This window comes from Microcaecilia unicolor, chromosome 9, assembly GCF_901765095.1.
Source record: "Microcaecilia unicolor chromosome 9, aMicUni1.1, whole genome shotgun sequence".
Taxonomy (NCBI): domain Eukaryota; kingdom Metazoa; phylum Chordata; class Amphibia; order Gymnophiona; family Siphonopidae; genus Microcaecilia; species Microcaecilia unicolor.
Window position 1 is genome coordinate 208,708,693 of NC_044039.1, and position 17,318 is coordinate 208,726,010.

General features: G+C 43.5%; 1 protein-coding gene across 2 annotated transcripts in view; it reads left to right on the top strand.

Moving 5' to 3' along the window:
* Positions 1-17,318, top strand: part of TTC7B (tetratricopeptide repeat domain 7B) — a 513,408-nt gene that overhangs the window by 17,690 nt on the left and 478,400 nt on the right. For both annotated transcript variants that reach the window (XM_030214578.1, XM_030214579.1), the window contains exons 2-3: positions 96-250; positions 11,962-12,130. In XM_030214578.1, the coding sequence (XP_030070438.1) occupies positions 96-250; positions 11,962-12,130 (324 nt within the window). The remainder of the gene's footprint in view (positions 1-95; positions 251-11,961; positions 12,131-17,318) is intronic.

Consider the following 17,318-nt stretch of genomic DNA (forward strand, 5'->3'; position numbering starts at 1 on the left):
CCCGCTGTAATGTAGATCTAGTGTACTTCCGTGTGGTTATAGCATGACTTCTGCAGGTACTATACAACTTATTCTAGATTTTCTTTTCTTTACAGATGATATGGCAGAATTGCTGCTTGGAGAGTCCAAACTAGAGCTCTTCTTGAAAGAAAACCCCTTTAAAGAGGGATGCAGCCCTCGTGGTCCCAAGCCTAAGCTGGCCGAGGTCAGGAAGCATCTTACTGCAGCGCTGGATAGAGGAAACCTGAAGGTACACACCAGAACCCAGGCAGAGGCATCGACACGAGTTCACTGGAAACCGAAGGGCTAGGATAGCACTCCAGTTACTCTGCTTGTATTAAGACCCTTCTCTTCAGTTTCTAAGATGTGACAGATATATCTGTCTCCACCTTGCATAGGTCAATCTCATAATTAGTGGGTGCTCATGGGAATTTGTAAAAGGACCTATGTCAGTGCTGTGCTGGGTCTGAGACATCACCTGTGTTCAGTGCTGAATGTGTTTAAGGTCAGGTTTCAGAGCCTAGAAAAAAGCACAGGTGGGCCTTCAGGTGTGGGCAACGGAGATCTTTATTTAGAAGACCTGACACAGGCCGTGTTTCAGTGACAAAACGCCTGCATCAGGGGTCACAAAAAGATCTGAAAACTTCTTGTTATAAGAAACTGGTCTGCCAATGACAAAATGGAACAATATTGTCCCGTTTAAATAAAACTTCAAACCACAAATGGTAAAGACTGCAGCCTAAATTCTGACAATACACAAAAGCCCACTTGTGCTTTTTTCTTGGCTTTGTTTGGTTGGTGTACTTTGAACCCCCTCTCTTTTCCCCTTCTGTGTAAGGTCAGGTTTCACCCACTTTCAGTGCAGTTGTTGTCAGGCCTCACCCCACATTCAGTATAAATGGTGTCTGGGAGCTGGGTATCACCCCACATTCAGTGTAAAAGGTGTTTCCCTACATTCAGTGTCTGGGAATCAGGACTTCCTCGTGTTCCATAAAGAATGTGGGAGTCAGGCATCATTCACATTCAGAGCAAATGATGTCTAAAGTTCAGGCATCACCCCACAGTCAGCGCAGATGGTGTCTGAGGGTCAGGCTTCACCCACATTCAGTGCAGGTGGGGTCAGGCATCACTCCACATCAGTATAAATGGTGTCTGGGAGTCGGGGTCCCCACATTCCGTACAGATGAAATCCCCATGTTCTGGAAGTATTTGGGAGTCGTGCTTCACCTATATTCAGTAGCAACTATGTCTTGGGGGGGGGGGGGGGGGGGGGAATCAGTCAAAGTGAAAGGAATATTTCAGAATTTCAGGTGGTAATAGGGACTGCAGTGACCCTGATAATGAAGTTTTAGTTGTTAGGTGTGCTCTTAAAAGCCAGTGAGCGTAAAGTCTCTTTGCTTTATGTGTAGCAGAAGGTTTATTAGATATTTATGAGCAACAGCTGAGAACCAAGGGAGCCAGGATTCAAATCCTGCTGACACTCCTTGTGATCTTGGACAAGTCACTTCACCCCATTTGCTCAGTTACAGATTCCTTAGCTTCTCTCAGACCAGTCCAGAACTTGTGTGTTGTTGCATCCATTGACCAGCAGGTGGAGATAGAAAACACAGAATTGTGCTGTGGTCATAAGGACTGTGTGCAGCTCCAGCAATTCAGTATTTTTCTGTCTCCAGCAGGTGGTAGGTGGTGTGCACTGCAGCTCCTGGACTGACCCATTCCTAGTCCAGACGGTCAACTGACTTTCAATAGAACAGGGGAATCCAGCATTTGAGGTCACAGGTGTAGTCTGGGGCGATACCTAGAGGTCTCTTCCCCTTTGCCCACTGTTTTCACCGCTGTTCTCTCTCCTTCTATAGCCTTGATTAAAGAAAACAAGAGGCGAAAAGAACAATAGCTCTACAGACAGAGCTGTGAACTGGAAAAGCAGGTTCTATTCTCTTACCTAACTGACATCATAAATATTTCTTTATCCATTTTCCCTTGTGGTTGTTCCGGCGGAGTCAGCTCAGTGCTCGGCGTCAGGGCACTGTTTGGTGTGCTGCCCCAGGTCAGTATGTCAGGGAAGCCCAGAGAGTCCTGGGGAAGGTACATCGAGACTGTCCTGAAGAATGTGCAGCAGACTGGAGAGAGCTCTGAAGTGCCTGAAGGGAATCTCAGCAGCGTGCTAGAATCTGCAGGAGGGGGCAGCCATCTTGGAGTCATGTTTTTCTTGAGCTGCTGCAGCATGAATTTTGTCTGGAGACTTGGCACTTTTAGAATTTACTGCTCCATCTCAGGCAATTGATGTAGGGGGATCAGATACTTCAAATGCCATGACTTTTTTCTCTCCACCAAGCTTATATGCTGAAAAGCAGACAAGTCTCTCAGAACTCTCCTCCTCCTGCTCCCTCATAAACAAAACCCTCGGTGCCTAAGAGAGTCTGACTGAAACAGCTAGAGCTCCCCTGTCTGTAGTTGTGCCTTCCTTAGTTTCTAGGTCTTCCCTCCAAATACAATCCTTTGGAAGAGAGAGAAATTCCTCAGAAGGAGGAGGAGGGGGTTGATCTGAAAGTACTCAGGCTGTTTCATAAAGAAGAGCTTCCAGCCTTAATTACAAAGTTTCTAGATGGCCTAAAATTTGGTTTCCTGGTACTTCAAGGTCCCTCATCCAGGGGGTTTGATTGTGAGAGGGCTTAGAGGGGTCCACCCAGATCTTTTCCTATGCATCCAGCAACCAGGAGTTAACTGCAGCTGAGTGGGAATCGCTTGATGTTAACCGCAAGGTTGGCAGAGCAATGGCTAAATTTTATCCCTTGCTGCCTGACCAAAAGGATAAGTTTCAGCAGCTCACAATGGATTCCCTAGTTACCGTTGTCACCAAGAAGATTATTATGCCAATGGAAGGGCCTAATGTGCTCAAGCATCTTCAAGACCAGAAAATAGAGATGGCTTTGAAGTGGCCTCCCTGGATCTTCAAGTTTGTATTTCCAACTCTTTTGTGACTAGAGCTTGCTTTCATTGGCCTCAGTATGAGGACTACATGGATGAAGATCTAGATTCACATCAAGGTTGTATGGCTAAGTTGAAGGCAGGCCTGGCATATGGTGGACGCCTTTTATGATTTGGTTAGGGTATTGGCATGCACAGCTTGAAGTTTTTTGTGGTTAAGAAATAGAGTGGCGAACACCACTTTATATAGGGAAACTCCCCTTCAGAGGGAAGTAGTTGTTTGAAGAGGGCCTGGCCAATTTGGTTAATGATTTAGGGGGAGCCAAACTGCTAAGGTTTCCGCTAGCATGTTTAAATTTCAGGATGCTAGGAGATGGAGACCAGGATGTTCTTCCCATAACCATCACGTGCTTCCAGCCTTGGTAATCTTCCTTTTAGAGGGGACAGAAAGGTCCCAGCCATCTAGGTTGGTTAATGCTGCTCGGGCCAACCAATAATGGGTTTCTGATCCATTCCTTTTTTTAAATTTTATTTATAACCATTTAAATTTTTACAAGCGATAAAACAACTTGCCAGAAATACAGAGAGAGTAATATATAGGAATTATTTCAGTCAGGTAATTCTATTCTCTTCCTTAGACCACTAAATAGGGAGAGTGAAACAAGACAAGGAGATCAATTAAACAGTAAACAGGAAAAAAAATGTGGTATTAACCTGATTATCCCCAGATATTACCCGTCTAATTCATTATTCCACATTGATCATCTGGTTGGCTTCTTCAAGGCCAATACGGTGTCAAGTCAATTGAAAACATACTTATTGTCCAATATTAGTTAGAAATAATACATCTAATTACATTCTTTCTCTTTTAAAAACCAGAAGTTAATTAACAATACATATACTTAAGTCTCTAATTCAAATCCCACTGATTAAAGTAATCCCAGTTTTCACAGGCTTCACTCCTTTTAAAGTAATAATTGAGGAAATGCTTCTGAGGAAAACTTTAGGAGTCATACCCAGAACTCTGGGAAAAACAATAATCTTGATATTAATCATCTATAATAATGTTCATTTTATTATTCAAAGTTTCTGGTCTATTATCATTTTCAAGATCATAACCACTTCTTGCTCGTGTAGAATCATTTGTTATATCAAATTTTCTCTCTCAAAGGGTTCAGTTAAATTGTCCATGTAACTCTCTAATAAAATTATATCTGAAACAAAATTATTTACTGCCACCGTTAGGTCCTGAAGTGCCTTCCAGATGGTATTCAATGTAACCGCCACAGGAGCCAAAAACTCCAAGTTGATTTCTCTTAGGTGTTTAGGAGTGGTTCCGCCGATTCGGGTTCTGCTGTAAATGTCCTCCGTTTCAGCATATACCTCTAACTCACTCCTCCACTCCTTTGGACATGGTGGTTGAATAATTCGGGAGCGATGGAGTTGTTTTTTCCAGCTGATCCATTCCTTGAGTGTGTCTCCACAGGAGGGTGCTTTATCAGTTTCCTCGAGTAATAGACCTGGATACCATCTCAATGGGTCCACGACATTATCGGGCAGATGTACAAATTAGAGTTTTCTCATCCAATCACAGATTTCTACTTCGAATCACCATGCAGAAACTTCACCAAAGAGCGGTTCAAGACACCATCTTATTGATTTAGGGGTGATAGTTCTGGTATCCAGAGCTGCCCAGAGTCAGGGAGGGATTCAACTAAAGCAAAAAAAAAATAACGTGGGTGTGGAATTAGAACTTAAACTGAACAAACTAAAAAAAACCAAACCTAATCCACAATGCGAAAATGTTGACTGGATAAGCTGTGTTAATATAGGGAAAGGAAAAGCCTCAAAGAGCTCAACAATTGTTTCTGATTTAAAGAGCTAAGTTAATCATGGTGATCGGCATTTCATCATCGGCAAAAACCTTCCCCACGTAAGCGTTAACCTTTGTTGTGAAAACTTTTTTATCTTTAACTGCTTCTTGTAAAAAATATTATTTCAAAAATTTGTTCCCAAGAATTACTTAGGTAATTTGTTAAGCGATCTTTCAAATGTCATTTACTACAATAGTGAAAACAAAAAAAACACTTATCTCAGTGAGCATCAAAGTAGTTTATGCGAGGAAGATTTAAGGAAACTACTTTGATGCTCACTCCATATGGCGGCATGGAAAGTTGGCAACTTTCAGTGGGATTCATACCACATAGACGTTTATCAGGATCTTGCCAGTGCCACCTTAAAGCACCATATGGAGCTTCAGCAGTGGGCATACAGTGGTGCCATCCATTTGTTGTACTATTCTATAAAGATGGCAGGTTGCATCAAGTACGCTCAGCAGTGGAGGCTTGGAGGCTTCTAATGCGGCACAATCTTCTCTCAGCCACAAATCTACATTGGGCTTTTCTGACCAGCTGAAATGGCAGCGGGTTGCCAAGGGATCTGGCCTCTTGGCAACAGTTGGCAAAAAATTTGCCCGTGACAGCCACAACATGATGGAACAAGGGTTTTGGCTCTTCGGACCCCATATCTTACTTTATTACTCTTGGAGCTGCCTTTGCCGTGGAGGCCTGTGTCATCTTCATGAAAGGGCAATAGTTCCCTTGTTCTACTATCCAATTTTGTTTTTCACAGGTTGTTGTTATTAGTTGCTGTTAATGGTTGTCATTATTTGTTCTCAAAACATCCAAATCGGTATTTTTGAAACCTATTTTGCATATGTTTATCTATGCAGTGTATTCAAACCACAAGGGGGTGTGTTGGGGGTGTTTCAAAGGCGAGATTAGGTCATGCCTAATACTTGGACATTTTACAGCCATGGAACAAAACCCAAACGGTCTAGGGTGAAAATATCAACGTTTTAGCCTAGACCTGTTTCTCTAACGAATAAGACACAAAAAGGTGCCCTAAATGACCAGATAACCACTGGAGGTATTCAGGGATGACCCCCTCCCTTACTCCCCCAGAGGTCACTGACCCCCCCCCCCCCAAAACAAAAAGGGGAATAAAAATAGTACTTACCAGCATCAATGACACCCTCAGATGTTATAGTTAGGTCCATTAGAGCAGCACGCAGGTCCCTGGAGTAGTGGTAAGTGCAGTGCACTGTAGACAGGTGGACCCAGGCCCATACCTCCTTCTACCTGTTACACTTGTGGTGGAAACTGTGAGCCCTAACAACCTTCCAAAAATTGCTAAACTCCTACCTGTACAAAAAGGCAAACCATAATGATCCATCCTAAATACCAGACAACAAAACTTATACCAGAACTGGACAAAACCGAACTCTCTATATCTGACTGCTTCATTTACTTTGTCATTAAGGAACTTTAACGCAATGTCACTGTATTTCTCATTCCGGAAATGTACTCTCTATACTTGACTTCTTAACTTACTCTCAGGCTTATTTTCGAAAGTGATCGCCGGCCATTTCCCGACATAAATCGGGAGATGGCCGGCAATCTCTCAAAAGTGGCAAAATCGGTATAATCGAAAGCGGCGTTTTTGACAGCATCACTGCTTTCCCGTCGCCTCGCCAGCGAAAGTTCAAGGGGGCATGTCGGCGGCTTAGAGAAGGCGGGACATGGGTGGGCATGGGCGTGGCTACCAGATGGCCGGCTTTCGCGGATAATGGGAAAAAAAAAGCGGCGTTAATCAGTATTTCGCCGGGTTTACTTGGTCCTTTTATTTTAAGCCTCAAAAAGGTGCCCCAACTGACCAGATGACCACTGGAGGGAATGGGGGATGACCTCCCCGTAGTCCCCCAGTGGTCACCAACCCTCTCCCACACTAAAAAAATAAAAATAAAAACCTTTTTTGCTAGCCTGTATGCCAGCCTGAAATGTCATACCCAGCTCCCTGAGAGCAGTATGCAAGTCTCTGGAGCAGTTTTTAATGGGTGCAGTGCACTTCAGGCAGGCAGACCCCCCTACCTGTTACACTTGTGGTGCTAAGTGTTGAGCCCTCCAAACACCCCCAAAACCCACTGTACCCACATGTAGGTGCCCCCTTCACCCATAAGGGCTATGGTAATGGTGTAGAGTTGTGGGGAGTGGGTTTGGGGGGATTTTTGGGGGACTCAGCACCCAAGGGAAGGGAGCTATGCACCTGGGAGGTTTTTGTGTATTTTTAAAACTTTTTAGAAGTGCCCCCTAGGGTGCCCGGTTGGTGTCCTGGCATGTCAGGAGGACCAGTGCACTACAAATGCTGGCTCCTCCCACAACCAAATGCCTTGGATTTCACCGGGTTTGAGATGGCCAGCATTTTTTTCCATTATCGCTGAAAAACAAAACCGGCAATCTCAAACCTGGCGAACTCTGGCATTTGGCCGGGCTAAACCGTATTATCGAAAGAAAAGATGGCCGGCCATCTTTTTCGATAATACGGTTCTGGCCAGCTGTAGCGCCGCCGCCCAAATAGATCACCGGCGAACTATTTTGCCCCTCTCTGTCACTTATGAACTTTAATGCAATACCACTTTGTAGTTCTCACTTTGGAAATGGCGATCACCATTACGGCATAATGTAAGCCACATTGAGCCTGCAAATAGGTGGGAAAATGTGGGATACAAATGCTACAAATAAATAAATTACTTATGTGCAGTGGCCACAGTCTATAGTTTTCTTGAGGGTATTGTTATGATTGTTAAGGGAAATTGCTTCCTCTGCTAGGTGGTCTCCCCTTGAGGGGTGGAGTTCACTGATTTTCTGTATATATTGGGGTGGGAGAGAGGGTTAGGTTGGGGGGGGTGTTAGTTTTGGAGAGGGACGAGGAGGGTCTTTTAGGGGATAATTCAATTTGGGGATTTCCTACTCTTTTCTCTGTTATTAGATTTGAAGGCGAACAGTCTCCTTATTTTTCTCTAAGGTATTGGATATAATCACATTGATTAGTTACAATATTTTAGGTCTCAATGTACCTTATAAACATCAATTATTGTTTAAAAAACTTGAGTGGACAAATACAGCAATAGCTTTCATCCAAGAAACACACTTGAATTATTCTCACCTCAAAAGTACCTGCATACTGTATATGTAAACCACTTTGGTTGTACCCACAGAAAAGCGGTATATCAAATCCATGACCCTTACTATGCCTCTAACACTATACAAAAGAAAACAAGGGGGTGTTCATTGTTCTGTTGGCTAAATATCAATGGAAGTTCATGAAGTGGTATGTGATAAAGAAGGCTGATGTCTTCTCCTTATTGTGTAGTTTATACTTTGTTTAATGTCTGTGCCCCAAATGAAGATCAGGGGACTTTTGTGCATCTGTTGGGTCAAATACGTTTACATCATACCCAGGGAAGCCTTATTATTGGTGAAGATTTTAATCTAACTCTAGATCCCACTATGGCTAATTCTACTCCAGGGATTACCTACAGTTAAAGTTACAATTTACAATTTATATACCGCTAACACCAAAAGTTCAAAGCGGTTTACAGTCCGACAAAAAAATTAAGACAACCTCTTCATGAAGAAAATAAAAACAAATAAGAAACACTCAATCTGAACTAACAAGAAAATTCTTAAAAAGAGAAGTTTTTAATATCTTCCTAAAATATGCATACCTAAGTTTATTCGTAAAGCAGGAGAACACATGTACACCAGACTTTGGGGGCTTGCTAGGTAAAAAGCGTATCATAAATCTTGTTGCTTAATGCCCTTGGCGGAAGGGAAGACAAAAGGGGAACAATTTATGGTCGCCTATCCCCACTGTCATTTTAGTCACCCTTCGCTGCACCTTTTCCAATTCTACTGCATCTCAAGAAAGATACAGTAGAATTGGAAAAGGTGCAGCGAAGGGCGACTAAAATGATAGCGGGGATGGGACGACTTCCCTATGAAGAAAGACTAAGGAGGCTAGGGCTATTCAGCTTGGAGAAGAGACGGCTGAGGGGAGACATGATAGAGGTATATAAAATAATGAGTGGAGTGGAACAGGTGGATGTGAAGCGTCTGTTCACGCTTTCCAAAAATACTAGGACTAGGGGGCATGCGATGAAACTACAGTGTAGTAAATTTAAAACAAATCGGAGAAAATTTTTCTTCACCCAACGTGTAATTAAACTCTGGAATTTGTTGCCGGAGAAAGTGGTGAAGGCGGTTAGCTTAGCAGAGTTTAAAAAGGGGTTGGACGGTTTCCTAAAGGACAAGTCCATAAACCGCTACTAAACGGACTTGGAAAAATCCACAATTCCAGCAATAACATGTATAGAATGTTTGTACATTTGGGAAGCTTGCCAGGTGCCCTTGGCCTGGATTGGCCGCTGTCATGGACAGGATGCTGGGCTCAATGGACCCTTGGTCTTTTCCCAGTGCGGCATTGCTTATGTACTTATGTCCTCTACATGGCTCACTTTTATTACATAGAGCAGTGATTTAACCTATTGTGATGTCATAGTGGCTCATTCCACCAATAAGAGCCAACCTCATTAGTGATGTCACAATGGCTTGATTGTATAGAATGTTTGTACGTTTGGGAAGCTTGCCAGGTGCCCTTGGCCTGGATTGGCCGCTGTCGTGGACAGGATGCTGGGCTCGATGGACCCTTGGTCTTTTCCCAGTGTGGTATTACTTATGTACTCCTACTCCTAGAGGAAACCAAAAATTCAAAGTGAGATAGTAAGTATTCAGGGCAGTCACCATTCAGAACATGATACAGTATACAAGAGAATTTAAACTGTAACTGTTACTTATGCACGTAGGGACAGACTGGAAAGTTTCCTGGCCCAATGGAGATTGGTGGATTTGTAGAGGTTCTTTTTCCCTGGGGAGCAAGAGTATACTTACTATTCATCAGTATACAAGTCATCTTTTTGTATAGATTATTGGTTCGGAGATCTGCCTATACTGTACCAGACCCTGGTGCTCCAAATTTGCCCACGCACCTGGTTGGATCACTCTCCCCTACTGATAGGTCCTTTCGGTGAAGGTGGAGTGGGGGAGGGATCCAATATTGGTGCTTAACTCATACAATTTTAATGTTGGCCAGCTTGAGAAAGATCTTTTGGACTATCTCCAACATAATGATAATGGGGAGGTGAATCCAATTTACGATGTGGAAGAGGCACAAGGCCATTTTACAGTGCAAAATTATTGCTTTACAGGCCCATTTATGGAAGACAACAAGGAAGTAAGGAACAGGCCTTACGGTCTAATATAGCAGCCCTGGAACAACAGGCTAAAAAGTAGGGAGCTGAGTTTACGGGAGGGGACGAATTGCATGCCTTGAGATTAGACTTTTGCAGGCTGCAAATGTCGGATGTGGCCATCAAACTGCAACAGGTGCAGCAGCAGGCAGGGCAGTCCCAGACTGGGTCTATCCGGGATGACCGGGCAGGCTTCACACTTCTGCAGAGGGCATGCGGGAGGCTTTTGCCACCTGTTATGAAGAATTCTACATTCCGGACATTTCCCCCACGGAGCCCGATATACTAACCTGTCTAGCCCCTCTTGTTCTTCCTTGGATACCACCTGTGGATTCTGAGGCTCTGTCGTTTCCTATAGAATTAGAGGAGGTACAATGGGCTATTAAGAATTTGCTGACTGGTAGAGCCCCAGGACCCAGTGGCTTTTCTAATTAAGTATTATGAATGCTTTGGGGCACACCTGGCTTCATTACTTAGATTATTGGTTCAGAGATCTGCCTATACACTGCCAGACCCAGGTGCTCCAAATTTGCCCACGCACCTGGTTGGATCACTCACCCCCTACCGTTGGATCCTTTCAGTGAAGGTGGAGAGGGGAGGGATCCGATATTGTACTAGATCCAGCTAATGTTGTCATCTTAAGATGCTGAATTTTTTGGAGGCGGGAGGAGGCTTGCTGGATTTTTTGGCGGTTAGCTGCTATCATTGTGCTTCCAAAGCCCAGCAAAGACACATTATTGTGTGCCTCTTAAAAAGTCCCGGCGCAATGCTTACAGTGTATTCTTTCCCTCAGCTGATCCATGCTGACCAATCTGGCTTTGTGGTGGGGAGGCAGACCTTTGACAATGTGTGTAGAGATATACATATTATACAGAGGGCTACTCATTCTCAGGTTCCCCTGCTCTTGTTATCCCTGGATGCTGATAAGGCATTTGATCAAGTGCACTGACCTTTTATGTTTATACTAGCCTTTGAGCCCGTAAAAACGGGCTATTATAGGAACGGGGGGTTGAAAGGCCCGCCCCCGCCGCCGAGTTTGCTGCTGCCCCTCCCCCTCCGAATTCGCCCCCCCACCCCCACCGATCCGTCACCACCCACCTTCCACCCGGCCGGGCCCTCGCTCCGCTATTGAAACAGCGAGGGTCCGGGAACACAGCACTGAGCTCTGCTGAGCTGCCGACGTCGGCCTTCGTTCTTCTTCTCTGCCTGTCCCGCCCTCGTGTGACGTAACGTCGTCGAGGGCGGGACAGAGGCAGAGAAGAAGAAGGAAGGGCGATGTCGGCAGCTCAGCAGAGCTCAGTGCTGCGTTCCCGGACCCTCGCTGTTTCAATAGTGGAGCGAGGGCCTGACCGGGTAGAAGGTGGGTGGCGGGGCGGCGGCGACTCGGGTGGGGGGAGCGTTAGACGGCGGTGTCCCTCCCTCAGAAATGCGCAGTACAGACCCTCTGTGTTCCGCCCCCCGTCATCACGTATTGACGTGGGGGCGGGGCAGAGAAGGTCTCTACTGCGCATTTGCGAGTGAGTACGGTCACTCGCCGTTTATATGTTTGATTCTTGGGTACCATGGGATTTTCTGGCCGCTTTGCTACTTGGTTACATCAGATTTATGTTCAAACTGAGGCCTGAATAAAAATGAATGGTATTTATACAAAGTATTTTCATTGTAAGCTCTTTGGGGCATGGACATATTGTACCTGAGTACTTATCACCATTTTACAGTGCTCCCCAAGTACAGTAGTGCTAGTATTGTTGCTGTTAAACTCTCTGGGCAGGGCAGAGCCGCTTGGACTTCCAGCTGTGAGATCTGAAGGAATAATTGTTAATAAAGTATCGGAAGACTTTAGTATGCAGTACCAGTAATCTGTGCCATATTCACCCTCTTTCCAGCCAGATTTCATGCAAGAGGCCAGTTTGTTGATGGGAAAGTTGGACTACGTAGAAGGTGAATACAGAGATGCCATTGATGTTTATGCACAGGTGGGACTGGATGACTTGCCGCTGGTGGCTGTACCTCCCTATAAGCTGAGGATGATCGCTGAAGCCTATTCAACTAAAGGTGAGAGCTGACTCTTCTTCCTGTGTCACTGCTGGTTTTCGTGTACGCGTGATAACTAAAGTGCTTAAACTGGGCTTGTCTGTTGTATTTAGTTTATTTTTGGATTATTTTGTTACATCCTAGATTTGTTTTTTTGATCTTAGTTGTAATCCGCTATTAGCGGGCTATAAATAAATTAACTGTGACTGTAAAGGCAGACTGTGCAGTGATTCCCCTCAGTGGCTTTCGTCACCAGCTCCAAATTTCACAGGTATGTTGGCTTATGCAGAAGTGGTTCTTTGAGTCACGGCTCAACATCCCTACTTTGAACTCACTCGAAAGGGAACTCAGAACTCACTCTCAGCATCCTCCTCTGAACTTAGAAGGCTGGGTTTGCACACTCCCTCTCCCACTTGATTTCACCTTCCAGATTCACTCTAACCCTCATAAAATATTTGTTTGACTTAACACAGCTACCATCAGCTGTACCAGAAGGCAGGATGTTGTCCTGTTTCCTTTTCCTCTCCAGGAAGCAGCTTAAATCTTCACATTATCCAAAGTGTTATCAGAAACTCCCTCCCTTCCTTTTTGCCTATGTTTTCTCTTTCTAATTTAATATTTTTACCTTGGTTTGGAATAAATCATGTAGACCTTGTATCATGACCATTCTTCCCTCCCCCCCCGTCCCCCTCCCACCAGTCTTAAGAACATAAGTGTTGCCATACTGGGACAGACCGAAGCCCTGTATCCTGTTTCCAGCAGTGGCCAATCCAGGTTACAAGTACCTTGCAAGATCCCAAAACAGTAAAATAGAATTTATGCTGCTTATTCTAGAAATAAGCAGTGGATTTTCCCCAAGTCCATCTTAATAATGGCTTATGGACTTCTCTTTTAGAAACATAGTAACATAACACAGTAGGTGAAGTTATTCAAACCTTTTTTACGCCCTGCTAAGCTAACTGCTTTTACCACATTCTCTGGCAATGAATTCCAGAGTTTAATTACACGTTAAGTGAAGAAATATTTTCTCTGATTTTTAAATTTACTACTTAATAGCTTCATTGTACGCCCCCTTAGTTCGAGTAAAGAAGCGATTCACATCCACCCATTCCATTCCACTCATTATTTTATAGACCTCTATCATTTCTCTCCTCAGCCGTCTCTTCTTCAAGCTGAAGAACCCTAGCCGCTTTAGCCTTACCTCATAGGCAGCTGTCCCATCCCCTTTATCATTTTTGTTGCCCTTCTCTGTACCCTTCCTAATTCTACTTTATCTTTTTTGAGATGCGGTGACCAGAATTGTGCACAGTATTCAAGGTGAGGTCGCTCCATGGAGCGATACAAAAGGATTATAACATTTTTATTTTCGCTTTCCATTCCTTTCCTAATAATATGTAACATTCTATTTGCACTCTTAGCTGCTGCACACTGAGCGGAAGGTTTCAAAGTATCATCAACAATGACACCTAGAGCCTTTTCCTGGTCGGTGACTCCTAATGTGGAATCTTGCATCACGTAGCTATAGTTTGGGTTCCTATTTCACACATGCATCACTCTGCACTTGTTCACATTAAATGTCATCTGCCATTTGGATGCCCAGTCTCTTTCAATTTTTCACAATCCTCTTACGATGTAATAACTTTGTTTCATCAGCAAATTTAGTTACCTCACTAGTTATTCCTATCTCTAGATCATTTATAAATATGTTAAAAAGCAGCGGTCCCAGCACAGACCCCTAGGGAACCCCACTAACTACCCTTCTTCATTGAGAATAATGACCATTTAACCCTACTCTCTGTTTTCTATCTTTTAACCAGTTTTTAATAAACAATAGAACACTACCTCCTATCCCATGACACTCCAATTTCCTCTGGAGTCTTTTATAAGGTACTTTGTCAAATGACTTTCGAAAATACAAGTACACAATATCGACTGACTCACCTTGATCCACATGTTTATTCACCGCTTCAAAGAAATGTAGTAGATTGGTGAGGCAAGATTTCCCTTCACCAAATCCATGTTGGTTTTGTCTCATTAATCCATGCTTATGTATATGCTCTGTAGTTTTGTTTTTTTATAATAGTCTATACCATTTTACCTTGCACCAATGTCAGGCTCACCAGTTTATAATTTCCAGGGTCACCTCTGGAGCCCTTTTTAAAAATTGGCATTACATTGTCCACCCTCCAGTCTTCTGATACCATGGTTGATTTTAAAGATAAATTACATATTACTAACACGTCCAAGTGTACACAGGTGCCCCTAGGACAGGTTTGATAATGAACAGTACAGCAGCACCTCCAGGTGATAGGTGTGACTAGAGTGGATGAATGATTGCATTCTTGAGGATAACGTAAAATTCATAGAGGAGTAGCTTGTAGTTATTCTGGTTGTTCGTTGAATGTACCCACTGCAGCTCCTTGTGATCCTGGGCAAGTCACTTACTTATAGTAAATGACGGCAGATAAAAGACCTGCACGGTCCATCCAGTCTGCCCAACAAGATAAACTCATTTTACATGGTATGTGATACTTTATATGTTTGATTTGTCCTTGCCTTTCTCAGGGCACAGACCGTAGAAGTCTGCCCAGCACTCTTCTTGTACTAAGTTCTGAAGCTAACATCGAAGCCCCTAAAATTTACACTCCAGCCCATCCCTATCTATTCAGTCACGATCAGGGCGTAGACCGTAGAAGTCTGCCCAGCTCCCGTTTTGTTTCCAGTTACCGGCGTCGCCACCCAATCTCCTCTAAGATTCCTTGGATCCATTCCTTCTAAACAGGATTCCTTTGTGTTTATCCCACGCATGTTTGAATTCCATTACCGTTTTCATCTCCACCACCTCCCGTGGGAGGGCATTCCACATATCCACCACCCTCTCCGTGGAAAAATACTTCCTGACATTACTCCTGAGTCTGCCCCCCCTTCAACCTCAATTCATGTCCTCTAGTTCTACCGCCTTCCCGTCTCCGGAAAAGGTTCGTTTGTGGATTAATACCTTTCAAATATTTGAAAGGCTGTATCATGTCACCCCTGTTTCTCCTTTCCTCCAAGGTATACATGTTCAGGTCAGCAAGTCTCTGCTCGTACGGTTTGCAACGCAAATCCTATACCATTTCCGTAGCTTTTCTTTGCACTGCTTCCAGTCGTCTTCCATCTTTAGCAAGATATGGCCTCCCAAACTGAACACAATACTCCAAGTGGGGCCTCACCAACGACTTGTAGAGGGGCATCAACACCTCCTTTCTTCTGCTGGTTATGCCTCTCTCTACGCAGCCTAGCATCCTTCTGGCCACGGCCATCGCCTTGTCGCATTGTTTCTTCACCTACAGATCCTCCGACACCAACATCCTATGGTCTCTCTCCTGAGTTGAGCTTACTAATCTCTCCCCTCCTATCCGGTATCTCTCTTTTGGGTTTCCGCACCCCAAGTACATCACTCTACACTTCTTGGCATTAAATTTTAACTGCTTTTATCTGTTGGAACCCTTATATTACTTTCCCCCCCCCCCCTTTTTTTTTTTACATATGCTCTTAAGTATTATTTTCCTATATACTTGATGATAATTAAATTTAAATTTAAATTCAATTCAATTTTAAATTGAACAGTGCTCAGTTGTGCATATTACTTATCACTCCGAGTGCTTGCATTAGTAATATAATCACCCACACATCACTGCACTGTGACCCTCCCTACCTCCTCTTTATCTCTCAATGATTACTTTTGCTTCATGCCATCTCCTTCACTTCATTGATATTCATAATTTTTGTGATTTGCAAGTGTACTTATCTTGAGGTGGGTCTTTGGGTCAACGTTATGCGTGTCCGTGATGTGAAAAAATCTTCGGAGTAAACAATTTTTTTGACGCTGTGTTCGTGCCATTTTTAAAACCTTTTTAACATCTAGAGTCCATATTTTCCGCTCGCTGTGTTTGTTCCCTCTTTAACACAAGCTGTGTTTCTCAATATCTTGTGTCGTCAGGAGAACTTATAGGCTCTGGTGCGGATCATCCTCTCTGTTCAATTTAAATTTGATTTTAATTTAAATTTAATTATCATCAAGTGTATAGGAAAATAATACTTACAAGAGCAAGAAATCAAGAAACTTCAGACAGCCCAGAACACAGCAGCAAGATTGATCTTTGGTAAATCAAAATTCAAATCTGCCAAGCCCCTTCTTGAAAAATTACGCTGGCTTCCCATTAAGGAACGTATTGCCTTTAAGGTTTGCACCTTGATTCATAGGATTATTTACGGAGAAGTTCCTGGATACATGTTAAATCTAATAGATCTACCACCCAGAAACAGTTTCTGCTTTTCCCGATCCTTCCTAAATTTACATTATCCAGACTGCAACGGCCTTAAATACAAATCTACCTACGCATCCAGCTTCTCCTTCATAGGCACACAGCTATGGAATGCACTACCCAAAATCTTAAGATCAATTCAGAACCATCTAAATTTCAGGAAATTACTGAAGACCACCCTGTTCAAGAAGGCCTACCTTCCAGACTCAGCCTAACTTACTTCTTCTTTGTTACAGCAAAATTCATGGACTCTATTATCTTTAATTATCTTTTATTATCTCTGTTGCTTTATACGTTGCATATACGATTACTATCTTATTATCACATTGTTTAATTTTATTTTACTAACTGTAGCCTGCACTACGATATTGTGTAAGCCACATTGAGCCTACAACTAGTGGGAAAATGTGGGGTATAAATGTGTTAAATAAATAAATATGTAAAGAAAAGGGGGAAAAAAGTAATATAAGGGTTCCAACAGATAAAAGCAGTATTTTTTTTTTGTTACATTTGTACCCCGCACTTTCCCACTCATGGCAGGCTCAATGCGGCTTACATGGGGCAATGGAGGGTTAAGTGACTTGCCCAGAGTCACAAGGAGCTGCCTGTGCCTGAAGTGGGAATCCAACTCAGTTCCTCAGTTCCCCAGGACCAAAGTCCACCACCCTAACCACTAGCCCACTCCTCCACTGTTGCTACTATTGGAGATTCTACATGGAATGTTGTTACTATTGGAGATTCTACATGGAATGTTGCTATTCCACTAGCAACATTCCATGTAGAAGTCGGCCCTTGCAGATCACCAATGTGGCCGCGCAGGCTTCTGCTTCTGTGAGTCTGACGTCCTGCACGTGCAGGACGTCAGACTCACAGAAACAGAAGCCTGCGCAGCCTTCTACATG